The following is a 20,910-nucleotide window of genomic DNA, read 5'->3' as shown; positions in this document are numbered from 1 at the left end:
ATTCTGCCTGGAGCTGCTGCTTTCAGAGTCATTGAAGAATTCCATTTTGGTATTTTGGAGCCTATCTTTTTGATCCAAATCCCACAGCCAGTTCTATGATCCAAACCACTCGTATACTCTATACCTGGGTGTTTCACCAATTTTAAGGGAAGCATGCGAAATAAAAGTATCTGGGCAAATTCATGATCTGTGTTGATCATTACTGAGGTTCTGAATGAAATGATCATGAAGGATTAAAGAAAGTGGGTCTCCCACCACCATGTGAAAAATGGTAGTTTTAAGATAATACAGATACTGATTGTTTTTTTTTTTCATTTTTCAGTTTTATTAGAAAGAATTGTTATAATTTGACTACACATATACAATATACTGCACTTTTTTTTAGTTTACATATATGTACTGATCATTGTTTCTAAGAACAGTTTAGAGCTTTAGCTTTTTAAATTTACACAGTTATCAAAGGAATAAAGCCAACCACAAAATAAGAATCAATGGAATGCATAATACAGGTATTGATTGGTTTTTGAAGACCAGGGCCATTGGAAATCATACTATTTGTAGCAGTCTAAGCCATACTATTTATAGATCAGCAGACACACCTTTTCCCCTTTCTATAATGGGCATAACTGGTTCCTTTCATAGCAGATTTATTTTGTATCAAATAAGCAGAAAGATAATAAGTGCTCATTCTAGAAACTATTAATAATTAAGATCATATCTGTATATGCAACCAACACATTGTTCTGGTAAGTTCTAATACTAACATCAAATTTGATACTGAATATAGATCCCTGTGCTACACAGTATGAACTTGTTTATCTGTACACCAGAAATTGACACGTTGTAAACTGACTATACTTCAATTTAATATATATATATATATTTTTTTTTTTTTTTTAATTTTGATATAAAGACAGTGGTAGCCAAGGTAGAATTTGGCCAACAGATTTGTTCAATATACAGGGAAATGTATTTGGCCAAGCCTTAATGACTTCTGTGATAAAATATTGACTCATGTGACTCAAGATCTCTCAGTTCCTACCATGTGTACCACGCAAATGTTACTCCTTGAGAAATTCTTTTAATGATTTGGAAAGACTTCCTTCACTCACGAATTCAAAAATGAAAAACTTCTTGCAGCAAGTTGTAACAGCAGTAGAGATCTAGACTAGAAAACAGGAAAATCTTTATCATTGAGGGCAGATAATTTTACCTACAATAAAATTATTTCCTTTCCAATTTAAATGTCGTTATTAGAAAATTACCCTCCGGAGCCAATGTTTCTGAGGTTGTCTCCTATGCCTTGCGTACAATTTCACCCCTCAGACTTCTATCAAGACTTCTGTTGTTTACTCTATCTGTATTTCCAGGTAGTTTGGGTCTATTGATGAATTTAGGCCTTTTTTTTTTTTTTAAGTTGAAATTCTCCCCTAAATCCTGTCCATTTCCAACTGACTGGCAGTACTCTGTGCCGTCAAAGTCAGAACACTGGAAAACTTGCAAGTGAAGCATAAGCATTAGAAGCATCTAGAATAGATTCATAACCTATGTTGGTCTCATGCTGATATCCTGAGGAGTGAGCTGTCACTAAAGGATTATCCCCAAAACTCGGAAACTCCACTCATTCCAAGAATTTATTTTTGCTTCTTTGATTTGGTTATAAGAGTAGGGTGGGGGATGCCTCTAAGCACACTCAGCATTATTCCACATTTTCTCCGTATCATGACTTAGGGATATTCCGATTATATAAAGGAGAGTGTGTCGGGCCTGGACCAAAGTAGCCTGTAGAACGCCAAAGACGGCTTCAAATTCTTAAACACTCCTTCCTCCTCCGGGTCCCAGGGCACTACTAGCCCGATCCAAGATGGCGTCCCAGAAACAGGTAACTAAATGTTTTAGCTTAGAGCGCCCCCAACGGCGAGGGTCAAGCAAAGATGCCGAGAGCTCTGTGTACCGAGCGGTCAGAGGCGAGCTACCGCCAGATTTTATTTTCAATCAGGCATATCTGTGGTTGCCTCAGCCTTCTAGGACCTCCCACCCTCAAGAGACTTCCTGGATGGCACTCACACTACCCTGCTGGGAGAGGCCGGGCGTCGGCCCTGCCATTGGTGGGTGGGAGCGGAGGTGGGCGGAGCCAAGGGAGAATGGACTACTAGCAAGCTGGATTGAGCCGAGGGCTGGCCATGCTCCGCCGGAAGGCGCCTTGTTCTTCGAAAGGGTGAGTTTAAACGCTGGCTGGAAAGGAAGCACCAGGACTTGTTCAGGTAGGCTTTCCGCTCACGCCCGCCGCACAGTCCTGGTCCAGGAGTCTTTGCAAAAGCTGAGGCTCTTAGAATTGGTTTCCGTAACTCATCCTCCTGCTCGCTCCCCCGCCCTTGCCGGTCCCCCAGTTGTCGGGGATCAGGTGCTGGGTGATGCTCTGGACTGAACCATTCTCCTTTGTGAGAGGCCGGGGGAGAGGGTGGCTGCCGGCCCGCGGCGCCCGAGCCGGGCCGAGCCGCGTACGGAGCAGCCCCGGCCCCTGTGGAGTTTTTAGGGCTTGTCATTGAGTTACTGGGCATCGTGTAGATTTGAGGCAGCTCCTTGTTCTCCTTGCCCCTTCAGAGGAGGGAAAACTCCCCGGCTCCGTTTGGTTACTCCATACTTTGGACTCAAAAGTGGGAGGTTAGGGTTTTTCTTTCTTTCTTTCTTTGCTTGTTTTTTACATTTTAGTAGTAAGGTGGGTAGGGAAGCATGGAGTGTGCAGATTGTTTTACATTATTAGATGTAATTTCTGTGAGTCTTTGGGAGAGCAGAGCAGGCTTTGGGAGAGTGTTTAGGGATGGTGGGAAGAGAGGAGCTCAAGCCTTGCATTTCCACTGACAGGTCTGCAGAGCTCCCTGGTTTTCTGTTGCATTATGTAAACTCTTCACTGGCAGAAGACCCCTCCCCCTACCTCAGAGCAAATGCAATTTCTTTATTTACCTGTCTCTAGTGTCGCAGGAAATTTCCCTGCCATTGCAGCAACCGTGCAGATGCAGCAGCTCCTACTTTTTAAGCAGGAATCCGAAATGATTAAGGTCTTAAAGGAAGAGGTGAATAGTGATGTATAGATGTTTAGTGGACTAATGTCTTTTCAGTGACTGAGTGTAGTCAGTCAGAAATCGAAGACAGAACTGGATGTCTTTTTCTTTTAAAGAATAGACATAGTGGAACGTCCCCAAACACCAGAGGAACTGCATTATCTGTGTCTACTGCATCCTACCATCACGCCGGCATCCACAGATTATTTACTCTTCATACTGTTCTGAGTCTGTCAATTCAGTCCGGGATTCTCTGACTGGGTTATCCTTAGCATCAGGTGAGGTCCTGTCTGGGGTGGGGCACTTTAGATACTAGAAGGTGAGTTTGTGATTGGAATAATGTTCTCTGTTGATTAGATAATGTCTGCTTAGAAATTTTTGTCTTAGTCACCATAGTCTGTTCTGAATGTGGGGAGCTTCTCATTCTAAGTATTTTGAATGATCCCAGCCCTTAAAAGAAGTTATGATAAAGAAGACACCATTTTCATTTAAGAAGACAGGTTGCCAAAGTGGCATACCAGTAGGTCTGCAAGGCAAGATGAAGGACATTGGATAAAGAGAGGAAAGGGTAGGTGTGTGTGTGTGTGTGTGTGTGTGAAGAGACAGGCTTAGGGGAAGGTTTAAAACTGAAGTAGCGAAAGAGGAACGGGTTGGGATAAGGGATTTGGTGGAGCGGTGTATGGGTGCTTGGACAGTTCTCACCTTCTGCATGTTTGATCTATTCCATGCTTCTGGCCTTTTGAGTGTGTCACTTCCCCAGTTGGCAGAATCCACTTAGACATGGATAGAAAGTGATAGAAATCTGCTGAGCTGGTTGTGAATCATTAGGAAACACAGATCTTGTATTTCCTGGGACACCCTTCTCTGCAGTACCCGCTGGGTGATGGGCTGGAAGAATCTTGGCCTCGTGGTAACCACCACTGCAGAGTTTTGGTTGTAACAGGAAAAAAATCGACATTTTATATGAAGGGTCAAGTTTCTGATAGGTAAGGGAGGATGGTGAAGGGGATCAGTCTTTAAAAGAAACCATAATACACATCTCCTTTAAGAAGAGTGAGATTTTTCTGGGCAAAACTACCATTTAAGATTAATTTGTGAGTGCCAAGAACTGTGCTTGCTTACTAAAGAATGAGATTTGATATTCTCATCTGTAGAAGGACTAACATTTTCACAGCATTCAGATGAATGCTGAGTGCTTTGAAGATGCTGTTTGTCTACAGCTCTGAAAGGTTTAAGCTTTATCTTCTGAGCCTAATGCCTGAAAAATAAACAGAAGACAGATATTTTTCTGGACCCTCCACCCTTACCCCTAGAAGTCAGTCTGCTTCTGGAATTCCATTTGAGCAGGTCCCTGATCTGCAAGTCTTGGTGCGACCCACCCTTACACTATTGTAACCAACTTAGTATTTCCTATTTTACCTTTAGCATTAGATCCATTGATAGACTGTGATTTCATATCTTACTCAGTTGAACTTTTTATATCTCCTCTTTAATTAATTATTCTTTTTCTTACAAATTGGTGGTCTTCCTTTCATCCTCCTGTTAGGATTTTGTTCACTTTGCCTTTTGTTTTAATCCACTGACATTGTGCATTTTTGCATCTGTCTTGTTGAGGCCTTTTAAGAATACAAAGAGACCCTAATTTTCAAGAAGCAGTTCTTTTGGTACCTAGTACCCAAGTAACAGTTGTATGACCTGTTTACTACTGCCTAAAGGTTTATTTAACCATTTATTACACTCTAAATTTTATCCTGGATAACCTCCTCGCTCCCCTGCCCTGTTGTTTTGTGTGTGCACGTGCATAAAGTTGTGATTTAGCTCTTTTTTTGCATTGTCTGACTAATTCCAATTGCCTTTAAGATTTTCATTGTATTTATATTGCAGAATAAGTCCACTTCTTTGTAGTTATTAGATGTTTTAAACTTAAACTGCAAAGTGTGTTAGTCTCTGAGATTTCTCATTAAGCTGTTCAGTAGGTAACATTTCTTTTGTCCTTTTTATTATCCATCTCTTTCTGTCCTTCACTAGACTCCTGGTTGTTTAGTGTCACATGAAGCAAAATGGTCAACTTGAACATATCTTAATTCTTGCCTTTAGATCGCAGCAGGAGACTTTTCAAAATAAAGCACTTTATTTCTACCCAGTAATGTGTGTTACATGACAATTAAAAACCCAGCAGGCATAAGCAGAAAGACTGGCATAGATAATTGCTTTACATTCACCTTCAGCAGGGATGAATCCAGGAATATATTTCCAAGCAGTGGAGCAGTGTAGGGAATCTAGACTCAGTTCTAGTGTCTTCATGTTCAGATTATCCAAGTATATTCTTATTAGTTGTTGGAAAACAATTCCCACGACATCGGACTGACTCATATTCAAATAGAAGTACAAAAAAATTTCAAAGACAAACCAAGGATTTTAAACATTCCATACTGTTAAGCATAATTTTTAAGAAAAGATTGGCTTTGTCATTGAAAGAAGGAAACATTCCTGATTTTGTTCCCTCAGTACATTTCCAGAGACATTTATTGTCTGACTTCTTTTTATTTGGTATTTTCAGACTTTATTTCATTTTAAAAAGCTAATTAAATGACATATTACTGAAATTACTATGTAATAATAGGGCTGTGTTTCTTTCTTTCCCTGCATGTCAGCCCCCTAAATCCAACAGTTCCAATCCTTTTGATAATGCCCAATATTCCAGTAATGACTAGTTCCATACTGACACCTTTTTGTTTTGGTTTGGTGTGTTGTTCTAAAACTATGTCAGTAACTTTCTGTGAAAGAATATGTATTAACTGAATTTTTAATTTCATCTGAGAGGGAGGATGTTCAAGATCTGTAAAGTCTTTGGGGTTTCTCAAACTGTCTCTCACAGTCATTATGTACACTTTTAGAATATCCTGCCTCCTTTTTTTCTTCCCCTGTGTCTTTTGGGGATACACTGTATCTTTGGGAATTATTCCTTTGGGACATGGGTCTTCAGAGGTACACGGTCCCAGTGGTGATGAGAATTTTTTTGTTTGGTTCTAAAAGAAACTAGTGATTTCAGGAGTTTGGCTGCTTGTTTAGAGCCCCAATTATAATAGGATTTTGTAATAGAACATGAAAATCATAGACTATGATAGCCAGCTATCAGATATACATCTGTCTAAGTGAACTGAATGGGAAGATTTTTCTGGGTTTTTGTATAGGGGCTACCAAGTTGCATGAACACTGAACTTTCACTCTGTTCTATTCTTCATTGCTTCTGCTTAGCACCCAGTCATTCTTTGTTTATTTACACAGTCATCCTCCTATAAAGTATAGTGTTTTTCCCCGTTTTTCAGGTATGCCTTCTGTTAGGGGGACTTTTTGCATGGTGTCTTAAATATATAGCAGTAATAGTCACTTCCATTCACTGCTCTCCTGAAAGTCATAGGAGTCAAAAGTTGAGGCACCTGGGCCTGGACCTGTGAACTACCAAGGTACAGGCTAGTCAGTTGGAACCGTAAGTTCCTACAGGCAAGCACTGTGAAGTAAATGACACTGGCTTCATTCTCACAAACACAAAAAATGATTAATTGCATTACCAGCTTGCTGCCCGAGATACCAGTGCTGGCTGAAGTCTGTTCGCGGTTTTGAGGTTAAAGGGTTATACTGCTCTCTCAGCACAGGAGTACTCGTCCTTTCATCCTGCCCAGCAGTCCTGCTATTCTAATTGTGCAACTCCTGCGTGTATTTCAGTATCCCACCATTCTGCTTAGCAGATCAGCTCAGCCAGGTCTCTAAGGAGTAATTCTGCTTTGAGAGAAACCTTTAGTGGTACTCTTTTAAATTACTGGACAGGGAATAATAAACTCCTTTTTATTTGCCTACTATGTGCCAAACATTGTACATCACTTTTAACCTTCAGAATAATCCTGAAAATGTATGTGATGTTAGTGTTGTTTAATAGAAGAGGAAAAATAGGACTTAGTGAGGGTAGATAACTTAACCAGAAGTAGCATTCTGGTCTGTGGGACTTCAAAGCTGGGTTCATTATCATTTCCCCACCTTTAAAAGTTCAGTGCTGACTCCTGTAGAACTATCTTTGACCACAACATTAGACAAGGAGGCATTTTGTAGCCTGTTAAAGCTGTACCTTGGCAGTCATAGAACCTTGAGAATGTAAAATTTCTTTTTGTATCTGTTTGTCAAAAGGGGGAAGAAAAGAATAATAGTTTCTTTTATTTAACTTTGTAATTTTGAACATAAGATTATGTGAAATACTTTAAGCTTTGCAGTGGAAAAATCACTTGGTCATACTTGCAAATAACTCCATTTTTTTAGTCAATGCAAGTCAAACTAGCCCACTGAATTTTCATCAGTCCCATGTCACTGGGTCATTTTTTGTGCCTAGGGGCACGAATGTGAAAATAACAGTGTTTCTCCTCCCCCACTACCCATAATTTTTTAACGTAAATGTTGCAGTGAAAATAATCCCTCATAAATAATTAAGTAAATATATTTTTCTGTTAGGCTGAAAAAAATGTATGTATACTTGGCCCAGTTAAAGTACGATGTGCTGGGTAGTATGGGAGAGCATAAAGAGGACCAGGACTCTGTTACCTGAATTATATATATTGTAAGGGGAGGGTAAAATGGGCAAAGGGGTCAACTGTATGGTGATGGGTGTAAGGTAAATTTTTGGTAGTGAGCACTCTGTAGTGTGTACAGAAGTAGAGAAATAGTGTTGTACACATGAAACTTACCTAATGTTATAAACCAGTATTACCTCTGTTAAAAAGAAATTGTATATATCATTACTTACACTGGATGTCCAAAAGTGGTATCATACAAGGTGGCTATCGATCCAGTTAGATATTCTTCATCTGGAACCCAGAATATTATTTTCATCTTGGTGAATATGTGCCAGTGAAGAGACCTTCTCCACATCCAGTCTAACTTGACCTAAGGGCAGTGATCCTTAAAGATTAGGCTTTTATTTCCTGTCTTCAGACTTAGACCAAAACTCCAGGGTATTACTGGAAAAAAAAAATCTACAATGAGGCTGACTCAAAAATGAATCCATGCCCTATTTTTGAATCATATGGGTATAGTTTCATCCATTCAATTCTTGCCACAGGTTTAAATTGGCCACCACTGAGGCTTTATGGTCCCAAGCCTAAAGGAGATAACTAAAATTTCATTGCTTTCAATAATGATTATCACACTATAGAAAATAGTCTTTGGAGTGGGTGGGTATAGCTCAGTGGTAGAGTGCCTGCTTAGCATGCATGAGGTCCTGGGTTCAATCCCCAGTACCCCAACTTAAAAAAGAAGTAAGAGGAGATACTCTTTTATGTGTATTGCATGCAGCTTCTTTTGCTATATGAAAAAGCTGTGTCTGCTACAGGTCCTAAAAAGTGGAGATGCTTATGATTTTATGACGCCTCTTCTGAATGTTTCTGCCCGTGTACTATCCCAGTAGTCTGAGAGAAGCCCTTGCTTTTGGTCGGATACCTCCGTATTACCCCTCTGCAGCCCTACTCCCACACACCGTTGGCTGGAAGTTGAGAACACATTCCTTCAAGGAAAGTACATTGAGTACCCATTACCACCTGATAAGCAAAGGAAATATTGTAAGAAGTCATACATAGCACTTGCTTTTGTGCAACTTGGATTCTAATACGGGGGTAAGGGAGAATGGATATCAAACAATTAACTATATAATCATTTATTTAGTCTACTATGAAAAAGTAATTATGGATGTTACAAGAGAAATTAACGTACACCATAGTAGAGTTGGGTGATTAAGAATGTGACCTCTGTGCCACATTACCTAAATGGGAGTCTGGCACCACTTTTCACTAGCTGTGGGATGTTGGGCAAATTACTTAACTCTCTGTGCTCGGTTTCCTCATCTATAAAGTAAAGATAGTTATTTCAAATTTAAGAAAATTAAATCTGTTAATCCATTTTCATCACTTGGAGGAGGGCCAGTTGTGTAATGTACACTCAACAAGTTTTTTGCCTGGGTGGTCAGGGAAAGCTTTTCTTCGAAATGATGATGTTGAAATGAGCTTTAAAGGATAAGAAAGAACTAAATAGGCAGAATGGAGGGGAGCAAGTAAGAAGGCAATTGGAATAGTCCGGGGAAGTGGGGATGGCAAATTGATCCAGAATGGTAGTAGAGGCCGAAGTGGATGGGTTTGAGGGGTATTTAGGAGGTAAAGGTAGGATTTAAAAATACTGGATGGAGTGGTAAGGAAGAGTTTCTGGGCTCTGCAGCCATGACTGAATAGGAGCTGCTGGGTGATGATGACCCTCTGTGTGTGCACGTGTGGTGGTGAGGATAGAGGAGACGAGAGAGACTACAAAGGAACCAGTCTTCTTGAGACCATAAGCCTTTTGGAGAGGTGGGGCAGCCGAGGAGCCTGGGGAGACTACCAGGAAGAGCTACTGAGTAAACAAACAAATACATAAACAGGTCTGGAGTTCAGGTGTCTTTCACAGGGATACGAATGAGAGACATAACATACAGACTGTTGAAGAAAAGAATGAATAATAATTGAGGCCGTCCATGTGAATTAGACACTCTTGAGAAGAAAGTATAGAATGAGAAGAAAAGAGGGCCTAGGACCAAAGCTTGGTGAACTTCAGCAATTAAAGGCTGGTGGAGGGGAAGTGTAGCAAAGAATTGGCCAGAGAGGTAGAAGGAAAACCAGAAAAGTGTGATGCCCTGGAAGCCATTCGAAGAAAGTGTCTGCAGGTGGGAGTGGTTTTTTCTGAAATCTTTACGACCTTTCCTTGGATCCCTGAAAGTTTTAATTTAGTTCTCTCACTACTCTACTCATTTTGGGCACCAGTGACTTGAAACAGCTCTAGCAGGTTTAGGCTAACTGAAGCCAGTTGGTTGAACATGATTTTCAGGCTCTAGAATCTAAAGTGTAGTTATTCCTGTGTGCCTTAAATTAGATTTAATGTAGAGGAAGCAAGAGCTGGAGTGCATATTCAAGCTCATAGGTACTAGTCTGCTGAAATGAATGAATTATCTTGAAGGCCATTAATCTAGGTGGTGATCCCCTCTAAGGCTGATTAGCATCCCCTAGGCGGGTGGAGACACTGGCAAAAACAAGTTTTTTCCCCAGCTATCCATCCAGTAACATTTGTTTTGTACCTCCTAGAATATAATGTTTATATACCAAGAAGTGTGCTAGGTATTTCATTAATCCTCATTAATGGCCCTGTAATTTAATCCCACTTTGTACAGACTCAGAAAGGTTTATTTACTGGGTAGGACAGAAATCTGAACCCAGGTCCCTCTGACTTTAAGTTCATTATACCTCCAGTCCATATAACTAAAATACAAAATAGAAGATAATTATCCTAAGATTACTTAACAAAAATGCTGTGAAAGCTCCTATGGGGCTGATTACTTTTGGCTTAACAATGAAAAGTAGGGATCCAAAAGGCTTTCAATTATTAAACCCAATGGACATTTTAAAGTTCTTATATTAGTGGGCGTTTTTGCTTTGTTTGATGTAATTAATTACTCTTTCCCCTTCCCACACTCTACTCTCTTTGCTTCTGTGACATTGCACTCTCTGCTTCTCTAGCTTTTCCTTCTCTACCTGCTTAGTAGGTGTAGCTTATTCTGATTCTTAAAGCCCGATGTTCTCCTGGGTTCCTCTTTACCTTTTCTCACTCCACATCCCAAATCTCAAATTTGGGGGCTTCCAGGTAAGGGTTTTGTTTAGCCTGCATGGTGTTTAAAATATTTTTTCAAATTAGTTATCTACATTTAAAACCCAAAAGATTGACATAAAACTCCTTATTTCTGGCTTTTGGAAAAATCTGAAGTTCTCTCTCAACCTTGGATGTGTGTTTCCATATGGCAACACTTAACTGGAGCTGAGTAGCAGCTACTCTCTTTGGAACAGACCTTCAGTTCTAAACAGACCCAACATTTCCCATTGTCTCCCCAACAGTAACTGGTGTAGTGATTCATATTTTTGCTCCATTCTTCGTACACCCTGGGTAATACCCCCTCTTCAAACTGCCATTTGATACTGATAACTCTAAACCCATCATCAAGCCAACTAACTGTTGGATGTGTACATCCACCCTCCTATTGAATATCACTACTTAACATACTATGGGAACTCATAGTTAACATGGCAGAACTCATCATTCCCTGTAAACTCCAGGTCTACCAATTTTTATCCCCTCAGTATTATTACTCAGCTCTGTGCCTTCCTTCCCATCATTACATTGCTATGATTCAGGCTCTTACCCTCTTGTTAGGATTCTTGGTTAGGATCCTTTTTGGCTAACTTAAGCAGGAGGGGAATTTATTGGAAGAATATTATGTGGCTCACAAAATTGATGGGAATGCTAGAGATCCTGGCTTAGAAAATGATGTGAAACCAAGGGAGGTTAGAGACATGGAGAACATGACCAGGGTCGTACCACTGAACACTCTATGATGCTGCAGAATTCCAGTGTCTGCCATTGCTGAATATTGTCTAACTGGTTGGTTCTGGGTCTTTGTATTACCACTGCAAAGTCAAAGTTCTCCACAGGATTGTTCACTTAAACTAGGCTAGGTCATGTGCAAACTACTTCTCTGACAGGAAGAGGAGGTAGGACACCCTCCCTTTGCCCCTCCAGGTGTTTCAATCCACCCCTCAACCCTGGCTTTGTAGTGGAAGGTAAGAGCCAGCCTTCCATTGAAGACTCTTAGCTTGAGCTATTCCCCTGGTATAGGAAGGCGGCTTTTGATTGCTGAGCAGGAAAAAAATAAATAAATAAAATATCCACTGTACAACTCTTTTGTGGACTATGTGGACTACCACAGCAGCCTCCTAGCTACTTCTGTGCCCTCTGCCCACTCACCCTGCAAATCTAGTCTCTCTCCGGCAGCCAGAGTTAGCTAACTAAAATGTAGTTCTGATCTTATCATTCCATATTTCAGTGGCTTCTCGTCCACCTATAAGAAAATGCTTTAATGTGGCATTGAAGGGTTTCATTGAAGGGTCTGGCCCTTACCTGCTCCTTCAATCTTATATCCTTCTGATTAATTTCTTTTTTCTTATTTACACTTTGGCAAGACTGAACTACAGAGCTATTTAAGAGTTTCCTGTAACCAACTCATGCTGTTTTTCATTGCTGTGCTTTGTTTTGCCTTTCCTCTTTCTGTCCCTGAATACCTCTTGTAGCCCACCTTACCTTCCCTAGTTAATGCCTCCTCACCCTTTAATATATTTTTATTGAAGTATATTCCAGTTTACAATGGTGTGTCAATTTCTGGTGTACAGCACAATGCTTCAGTCATATAGGAACATACATTTATTCATTTTCATATTCTTTTTCACTGTATCTTCCTCGCCATTTAAGAAATGACTTCCTTGATACCTTTTCTCCTAAGTTATTAACTCCCTTTCATCTGTTCCTGAAGCAACCCCCTGTTTATGTCATTGCACGTTATCACCTCATAATTGTTTACATTTGCCACTGTTATGATAGTCCCTGTTCTTAACCCTCTCCCCACATTTATACACAAATATCCTACCTCTTGTGAGTTCTTTGAGAGATTGTCTTATTCACCTCTGGTTTTCTAATACTACCATATTACTCCATTTATTGTATGGTCAGTAAATGTTGAGATAAGGAAGAGGCGTTTGATGTGGATTTTAAAGGATAAGTAAGATTTTGATAAGGCAAAGAAATGAAATAAGGATGACATGTAATTTGAAGGCAATGGTATTAGCTAGGCCCAGATGAGAAAAAATATGACAATAGTAAGTTGTCTTTGGCTAGCATGTAAGTGTACATGTAGAACAGTGGGGAATGAGAGTGGAAAAGCAAAACGTGGTCTTAAGGATTATGTCTTAAGTAACAGGAAACTTGAAAGTTTTTAAGCAGGAGACTGATTTGGCTGTACTGTGTTTTAGGAAGTTAATCTGGTAGCAGAAAGGATTCATGGGGGAGAGATCAATTATGAGGCTTCTTTCTCTTACACAAGCAGCTGCATCAATGGAGAGGTGACAGCAGAAATAGAAGAGTGAGTTATATGAATCCTGGCTTTGCCACTAAGTTTCGTAGTTGAATCACTCCACTCTAAGCCTCAATTTTTTCATCTGCACAAGAGGACTGAGTTGATATAATTGGCAAGTTTTGTCAGTTGCAAAATTTGTAATATATTTGCAAAAGAGCCAGTGGGATTTGGCAGATGATTGGATGGTGGATACAGGAGGAAGTTTCAGAGGCACCTTTGAGGTTTTGAGCCTGAGTGAATGGGAAAACAGTACTGCTGTTGATAGGAGTGGGGATTGGGTGTGTCCCTAGCAATAGTGGTAATGCTAAGATCTTGAGAAATAGGAGATCTAAGGCCAAGTTGATCTTCCTTGCTTGTGTCCTAGAGCACAGAAAATAGGATTTCAACGTTGAGCACAGAAAAATGGACTTCATTGTTGAAGGTGGTTACATTTCAGGGGAAACTAGTGGTGAGGAGGTAAGCAGCTATTTTCATTAAGTTTACTTTGGGAGGTTTAAGCTTACATACTATCTTTGGGGGGCTGACCACTCTCGGGAGTTAGAGTGATCTCAAGCGGTATTGCAAACTGGATACTGGCCCGTATGTCAAACGGGCTAAGTTTCAAGGGAAGCGAGGTGAGGGCCGGAGACCGGGTTTGGGGGTGAGGAGTGGGTGTGTGTTTTGGGCAGGCGCTGGGAACTGGTCGTGGGTACCTGGAATTACTTTCTAGGAAGTGATACTGCTGCCCAAGAGTTGGAGTGTCAAGAACGCAGTTTGGGTTGTGACAGAGAGAGTGCTTTATCTTTAAAGAGTAAAAGGCCCCGTGTTCCAGCAGTTGGGCTGACTCACTGCCATGATGGAGGGAGATTTGGCCCCTTTTAATGAGTAGGGAGGAATGAGGTGTAGTCGCTTCTGCGGAGGGGTTGACAGGGCTGTTAGAAGGCAGGGGATTCAGAGGGAGGCGGAGTTGGCCCAGCGTGGAGCCCTCCCTCCCGAGTTTACGCTCTCTGCTGTGCAGAATACAGTGTAGGTGGTTGGAGAATTTAATCCCCAGCACTAGTTTTCCGCAGCTTGAGATCGTTCTTCTGGTTAGGCCACCCCTCCCCTTTTTTTCCCCCCCCAAGTAAGCTGCAGGCTTCGCCTGGGCCCTAGAAACCGGATAGGCCTCTCCGTGCGCTCTCAACCTAACTCTGGGGTGGCGGGGGAGGGGGAAGTTCTGTTTAGTCCCACCCTCTGCGCTGTTTTGCGTCTTTGCGCCTCTGTTGAATGGCAGCGGAGCTCAGCCAATGAGACCGCGGGGCGGGCAGGCGCATCAAGTTAGGCTGCGCAGGAGGAGGGGGAACTGGTGCTGGAGAGACAGCGAGAGGGGCGAACCGGCCCCCCACGGCCACTGCAGGTAAAGGCACCTCTCTTAGCCCGCTGGGGTGAGGCACAGCTCCTTTTCTCTTTCAGGGCTGGTCGGGCCTTCCAGCCTGTAGCTTCCGCCCTAACATTGTTCCCACCCGGGCATCCACACCCCCCCACCCCGCATCTTCCCGTCTTGGCCATCCCCACCCTGGAGGGCACCCCGCTAGCTCACTCCTTCAAGTGCATGTACCTCATCTCCATTTTTGGGGCTCCAGTTGCCAGAAATCTCCCGCCTCTGCTGTATGGGCCTTACTGGCACCAACCCCGGCAGTATGAGCAGGTAATGTACCCGGGTCCCCGCCACCCCCACCCCCAGTCGCGTTTCCCTCTCCATCAACCCCTCACTTCCTTACCTTGCCCCTTCCCTTCTTCCACATGAGTACATAATTTCTATAGTTTCACCTTTACCCCTTGATCATACGTACATGCTTTTAGCGTTCATAGTTGCCTATTTTGTTTTCCCTGTTTATTCAGAAGGACTCACTTTACCAGCCATGTTTGCCCCAAATGTCCATATACCCCTGACTGAGGTTTGAGTGCTTTTTCTTTCAGTATTTGGGAAAACAAAAACAGAGTGACCACACATTTGGCAGTGAGAATGGTGAAGATAGAGAAAAATGACCTAGGATCTCGATCTTGAGAAAATCTCCGGAGTGGCTTCAAGTTAATAGCTCCATTTCTTATGGTCTCTGTCCTTCCATCCTGATCCTTTGCTGACCCTAAATTGTGATTACATTCACCTTGGATGTTTATAAGATTTGAGACCCCTTGGGTCTCACAAATGTCTCCGTGGTACAGTTTTTAAATCCTTCTCTTTTAAAACTATGTTGGTGATTTTCATTTTAAGCCTTCTGATTTATTTTATTTTAAAGGGATTTCTTGAAACTGCTTCTACCCATCTTTTGTTTCAGTAACATGTGTTTATGTCTGTCTGCCACTGATCCTCTTGAAAGGATACAGTTTCCAATAACAAGACTAGTACTTTGAAGTAAAATAGTTCTTTACTGAATCTGAGCTGTTAGAGGTTAAGAGGGCATGGCTGGTACTTTCTAAAAGTGCATATTACAAAAAAAGGTTAATATGAACAAATATGGCATTCATTTATTATCCTCTAAGAGGATGGGCAGTACAGAGAAATCTGTAAATGGAGAATGGATGTCTATAGTTCAGTTTATATAATTTTTATCTATTAGACAGCTAATCTCTGTTGCATTGTTTCTCATCCGTCATAAACAATGAACTATGATAAACTTCTTTTTAAGAGACTATAAGAATTATTAATCTACCACAGAGATGTTGATAACCCTTCCAAAGCAGGCATGCTGCTTCTTTCCCACTACCCCCCACCATGCTGGCTTTTACAGATCCTCACTGGCCAAGAGATATTGTCTAGTTTTACTGAATATAAATAACTTAAACATTGTTTTCCTTTTCCATGTGATTAATATAAAATTATGACATTCAAGACACATTTTCAAACTTTATGTACCTTCCACCTCCCAGTTGAGAATCACTGCTTAGTTGAAAGGTATGAGAAGATTGAGATGGAAAGTACAGAGTAGAATTAAAACAAAGTCATTTACGATCAGACAGACAAGTTGTTACTGAAATGGGCAAGAGTGAGGAGACATGTGAAATAAGAACAGGAGAGTTGGTACTGTAGACTTCCAAAAAAAAAAAAGAAAAAGAAAAAACTCAGATGAACTATATTTAAGGTGGTAAAGTATTTCTCTGGCTTGTTATTTGGAAGTTATAGATGGGTGGCCTTGGATTTTAATCTTCACTGACTAGTTAATTCTGCTTTCCCCAACTCCAGCCTGCTAAGTTTTCTGTCATTAGTTTGGAATTATGGAAAGTGATTAAGTGCAACCATCAAACTCTGTTTTTCCTTTTAGTGTATATGTGTTTCTCTTTGGGGCAATGGTGGGCAGACTGGCTTTTCATTCTCAGTTTGACAGAAGTCTACTATGATTTTTTTTAAGGCAGTTGCTTTACTTAGGGATATCTTAAATGTTTCATATATTTGAATATTTAACATCTATTTATTTTTATTACCAGGGTTTGAACCATGGAAGGAGAATTCATGGGATGGATGAGCTTGGTAGAATAGGCCAGATACTGATATAGCCAGGATGACCTATAAGTAGGAGTAGAAGGAGGGGTGAAGAAAGTTGGAGGTATGTTTGGAGAAATTTTAATCTTTCAAAAGTCAAGGACAACTTAGGTCAGTAGAGGTGAGTTGATGGGATGGGACTGAGAGCAGTGAAACTTGATGGTGTGGCATTAAGTCAGGTGGTAAGGTTTTTAAATTTTGAGGCCTGGACTGAACCAGGACAACTAGAAATTTGGCTCCCAAATTGGGAAAGGAGATAAATGATAAGTGCATTGACCTTTGAAAACTTACACTTGAGTTATATGGCGGTAAGGAAATACTTCAGAAACTGTTAGCATTGTTTCTCCCATTAAAAAATTAGATTGCTCTGTATCTGAGATTGGGCAGTTGTGGAGGGAACGCAGAGCATTTGGGTGAATAAACTGCAAGGAGTCATGGAAAGGACAAAATACCCCATGGAAGAAAAGGCAGGTTATAAACTGTTACCAGCATAAACTTCTAGCTCATGGAAACTTTCAGTGTAGTTTTTTTGTGATACCTAACTGTTAGATATTTAGTGTAACTTCTCTGACAGTGAATAGGAGATGAAAGACAGTAAGTAGCAAAGTAGGGTAATTAAGTAGAAAAAAGCTGATGGTGGTGTTGAGAAAATTTAGAAAATTACGGAGTAGATTTTGATTAAATCAAGAGACCCGTAACTCTTATGATCACCATTTTGAGTACTTTTGGGGCAGGTATTAGATAGGAGAGGCTGGAATAGTAGCCAGGTGTGGGAAGTCCTATGGACCCTGGTTAAAATGGGAAGGGTGTATATACAGTTACTGAAGCTAGGAAGGTCTTGTTTAACATTGGTGAAGGTGCCATGTGTGCTTTGTAATTTTGACTGATGTGCCAACTACTGATGAGTCTGTTTTCTTTATGTCTGACTTTCTGGCTATTTACCCACATTATATTGTTTTACAAGGATAATTGGAATGGGTTAAGGAAGGGGGAGAAAAAAAATCTGGCGATTGTGTGGGTAAGTGTTCTTCAGTCAAGTCCGTACTGTGTCACTGACAAATTTCTTCTCTGATGTCTTGTGAAAGTTAGGAAAAATGGTGTTTTCAAGCAAGGCCCTCCTGGATTGACAAATACTGCTGTCATATACAAAGAGCAGACACTGCAGACACTACATTTTCATATAGTTTAGTTATATGGTGATGTCTTAGTTTTTCCTTTTCCCAGCATTTTCATGAACTTAAAGCCCCAGATGTGGATTTATTAAACATACTTCCAGTTATTTTAGGACTGTTTTTCAAGATGGAAAACTTTCTACTGTCTCATCTTAGAATCAGGGAATACCATTTAGCTTCTCTAAGGAGTGAATGGTTCATTCCAGACACTGCAAACAAATACTTTTATTCATTAAAAAAAATTTTTTTGAGTAACTGCTGTGTATGTGATATCCTACCGGTTCTTTAGGGATCCACAGATAAGTAAGACATGGTCCCCACCATTCAGAAACTCTTATCTCTTGGGGAAAGGGGAGCTGGGCCACCATGCAGGATTGTGCAGGGTGTGCATTACACATGTTCATTATCATAGATAATATATTTAGTATGACAATTTTCCAGCAGATGGCAGGCAAGTATCTTGAGGAGCAGGCAGCTTTTTATAATTTGCACAAAGGAACCATTTGGGCCTTCAGAGGCAATGGACAAGAGAGTTACCATTTTAATAAAATGTTAAATATAAATGCCTTAAATAAGGTGCAGACAACATTGAGTATTTAAAGAAGGTTAAGGGACCAAGTCATCACAAATTGCTCATCTTGTAGAGGTTCAGGGCTCACCTAATGGAGTAGAAGACCTTTGAAGATGGCAGAGATTTCAGCTGGAATAGATGTTGGGGAGGAGGGTGAAGGGTATGTTCCAGGAAGAAGCTACAGCATAACAGGCAAAGTCATGCCCATAGGAATGTCATTAAGGGAACTGTATTTAGTTGAACTGAAATGTAGGGTATATATAGGAAGTGATAAGAGTATAGAAAGTGAGGAAAGTGAAAGTTGGGAACACAAACTGGAACTAAATTGTAGAATTCTTTTAATCCTTTGCAAAAGAAGGTTTTGATCTTAAATATGAGAAAGTGGGGAGGGGACTTCATAACAAATACTGTGTATACACTAATTGGTAGGTTGACTAGAATAAAGTTTGTGAAACTTCTTGGGTAAAATTATACTATAAACTTAGCGGGGTTGTGCTGTAAGCTTGGTTAAAGGTGGCTATTTTTGCCGGTAATAAGTTAAAGTATCTAAAATGCGAGGGAAACTTATAAAATACAGTATATCCAGAAACCTTTATCTACATTCACTGAAATGTTGCTGGTATATTGTTAAGTTCTGTCAGCTTAAGAACCTGAGATAGAAAGTAAATGAATATTAAATTTCCTGAGCTCCACCTAAGAATGAGAATTGTAAAAGGAAATGGACAGGGACAGCTGAGTGAACTTGACAGATAGAAACTTCAAAGTGTGTAGGTGTAAGAGCCCCCGAAGGGGGTTGGTTTGTTTCTTTTTTTTTCTTTTCAGTTTTAGTTTTGAAACAGAAATGTAGATGTTCTTTCTGCTGTGTCTCTGTCCTCAGATTACCTCACATTTCCCTCTTCTCTTATTATTTTGATGCTACTTGATATAAGGGTAGTACCTAAGAAGGAGAAATTTTCCCTGAGGTCACCTACTTTGCTTATTTGTCATTTGTCTTCCTACAACAGGAGTTCCACCATCTTCCTCTGAAGACCTAGCCATCTTGCTCCATGAAGGTCAGGACAATCTGACATGCACTTGTTTCTTGCCTCTTTACCTGAAGAGTAGTCCTCTTCTATTGTGTACTTTTTTTTCTTAATAGGGGAGGGGAGGGGAGAGCCAGTACCCCCCCTCCCCTTCCCTCCCTAGACCTTGGGGAAGTATCCCTGATTGCTTTCCCAAGATGGCAGACCCCATCATGGATCTGTTTGATGACCCAAATTTATTTGGCCTGGACTCTCTGACTGATGACAGCTTCAATCAGGTCACACAAGACCCTATTGAGGAAGCCCTTGGACTGCCAAGCTCTCTGGACTCCTTGGATCAGATGAACCAGGATGGTGGAGGTGGTGATGTGGGGAATTCATCAGCAAGTGACTTGGTCCCCCCACCAGAGGAAACAGCCCCCACAGAACTTCCCAAAGAATCAGCAGCTCCAGCTCCAGAATCCTTAACCTTGCATGATTATACCACTCAGCCCATCAGCCAAGAGCAGCCAGCCCAACCTGTCTTGCAGACATCGACGCCAACATCAGGACTTTTGCAGGTCTCCAAGAGCCAGGAGATCCTGAGCCAAGGGAATCCTTTCATGGGTGTCTCTGCCACAGCTGTCTCCTCCAGTAGTGCTGGAGGGCAGCCACCTCAGTCAGCCCCTAAGATCGTTATCCTTAAAGCCCCACCCAGCTCCTCAGTCACTGGTGCCCATGTGGCACAAATTCAGGCCCAAGGTATCACCAGCACAGCTCAGCCCCTTGTGGCTGGCACGGCCAATGGTGGAAAAGTCACTTTTACCAAAGTGCTAACCGGCACTCCCCTTCGACCTGGTGTTTCCATTGTCTCTGGTAATACAGTGTTGGCCGCCAAGGTCCCTGGGAACCAGGCTACTGTTCAGCGCATTGTCCAGCCCAGCCGACCAGTAAAGCAGCTGGTCCTACAGCCAGTTAAGGGTTCAGCTCCTGCTGGAAACCCTGGGGCCACAGGGCCCCCACTGAAGCCTGCAGTTACACTGACCTCTACACCTACCCAGGTGACTTGAGTGAAAGGGGGAGGTGAATTTTGGTTTAGCAGAGGGCCCAGCAACTGTGTGAGAGCAAGCACATGAGACCTGTCTCTAGGAGATCCTACTTAAATTCGTTTTTGCTTCTTATCAGTTAGTGTTGACAGCCACGTGTTTATTACTTGCTAGTAGAAACAGTGTTAACAGATTTTTTGAGCTCTTGCTACATGTTTACACTGTGCCTAGCTAGTGCTGAACAAGATAGACGCGGTCTGTCCTTACAGAGCTCACAGTCTGCCAGGAAATACAGACCTTAAACAGGAACTCACGATAATGTATGATGTCAAGTTTTATGAGAAATACAGGACGCTGTGGGAACAAAGAATCGGTTTTGGAAAAGTGTATTTGCAAGATTTAATAGAAGCTATGTGTATGTTTCCCCTGTTCTTATTACTAAGATTGTCCTCCCCCAGTCTTGCCCAGTGAAAAGGCTAGTTTCTATTGTAAGAAAATAGAGGCCCTAGCCTCTGAATCAAGGGACAGAAGAGCGTAG

General features: G+C 41.3%; 1 protein-coding gene across 9 annotated transcripts in view; it reads left to right on the top strand.

Annotated features, from left to right (window-relative positions):
- The first annotated feature begins 2,179 nt into the window (after positions 1–2,179).
- The window catches only part of CHD8 (chromodomain helicase DNA binding protein 8), a 54,191-nt gene continuing 35,460 nt past the window's right edge, over positions 2,180–20,910 (top strand). For 3 of the 9 annotated variants that reach the window (XM_072962771.1, XM_072962772.1, XM_015251570.3), the window contains exons 1-2: positions 2,180–2,264; positions 19,330–20,387. In XM_072962771.1, coding sequence (XP_072818872.1) covers positions 19,545–20,387 — 843 coding nt within the window. In that variant the 5' untranslated portion in view covers positions 2,180–2,264; positions 19,330–19,544. Of the gene's footprint in view, positions 2,265–13,447; positions 13,540–14,367; positions 14,459–19,329; positions 20,388–20,910 lie in introns of those variants that run through there. The other 6 variants (XM_015251577.3, XM_015251575.3, XM_072962770.1 and 3 more) reach the window with 5 other exon arrangements.

This window comes from Vicugna pacos, chromosome 6 (assembly GCF_048564905.1).
Source record: "Vicugna pacos chromosome 6, VicPac4, whole genome shotgun sequence".
Taxonomy (NCBI): Eukaryota; Metazoa; Chordata; class Mammalia; order Artiodactyla; family Camelidae; genus Vicugna; species Vicugna pacos.
The sequence above is the reverse complement of the archived record's forward strand: the minus strand, read 5'-3'. Positions and strand labels throughout refer to the sequence as shown.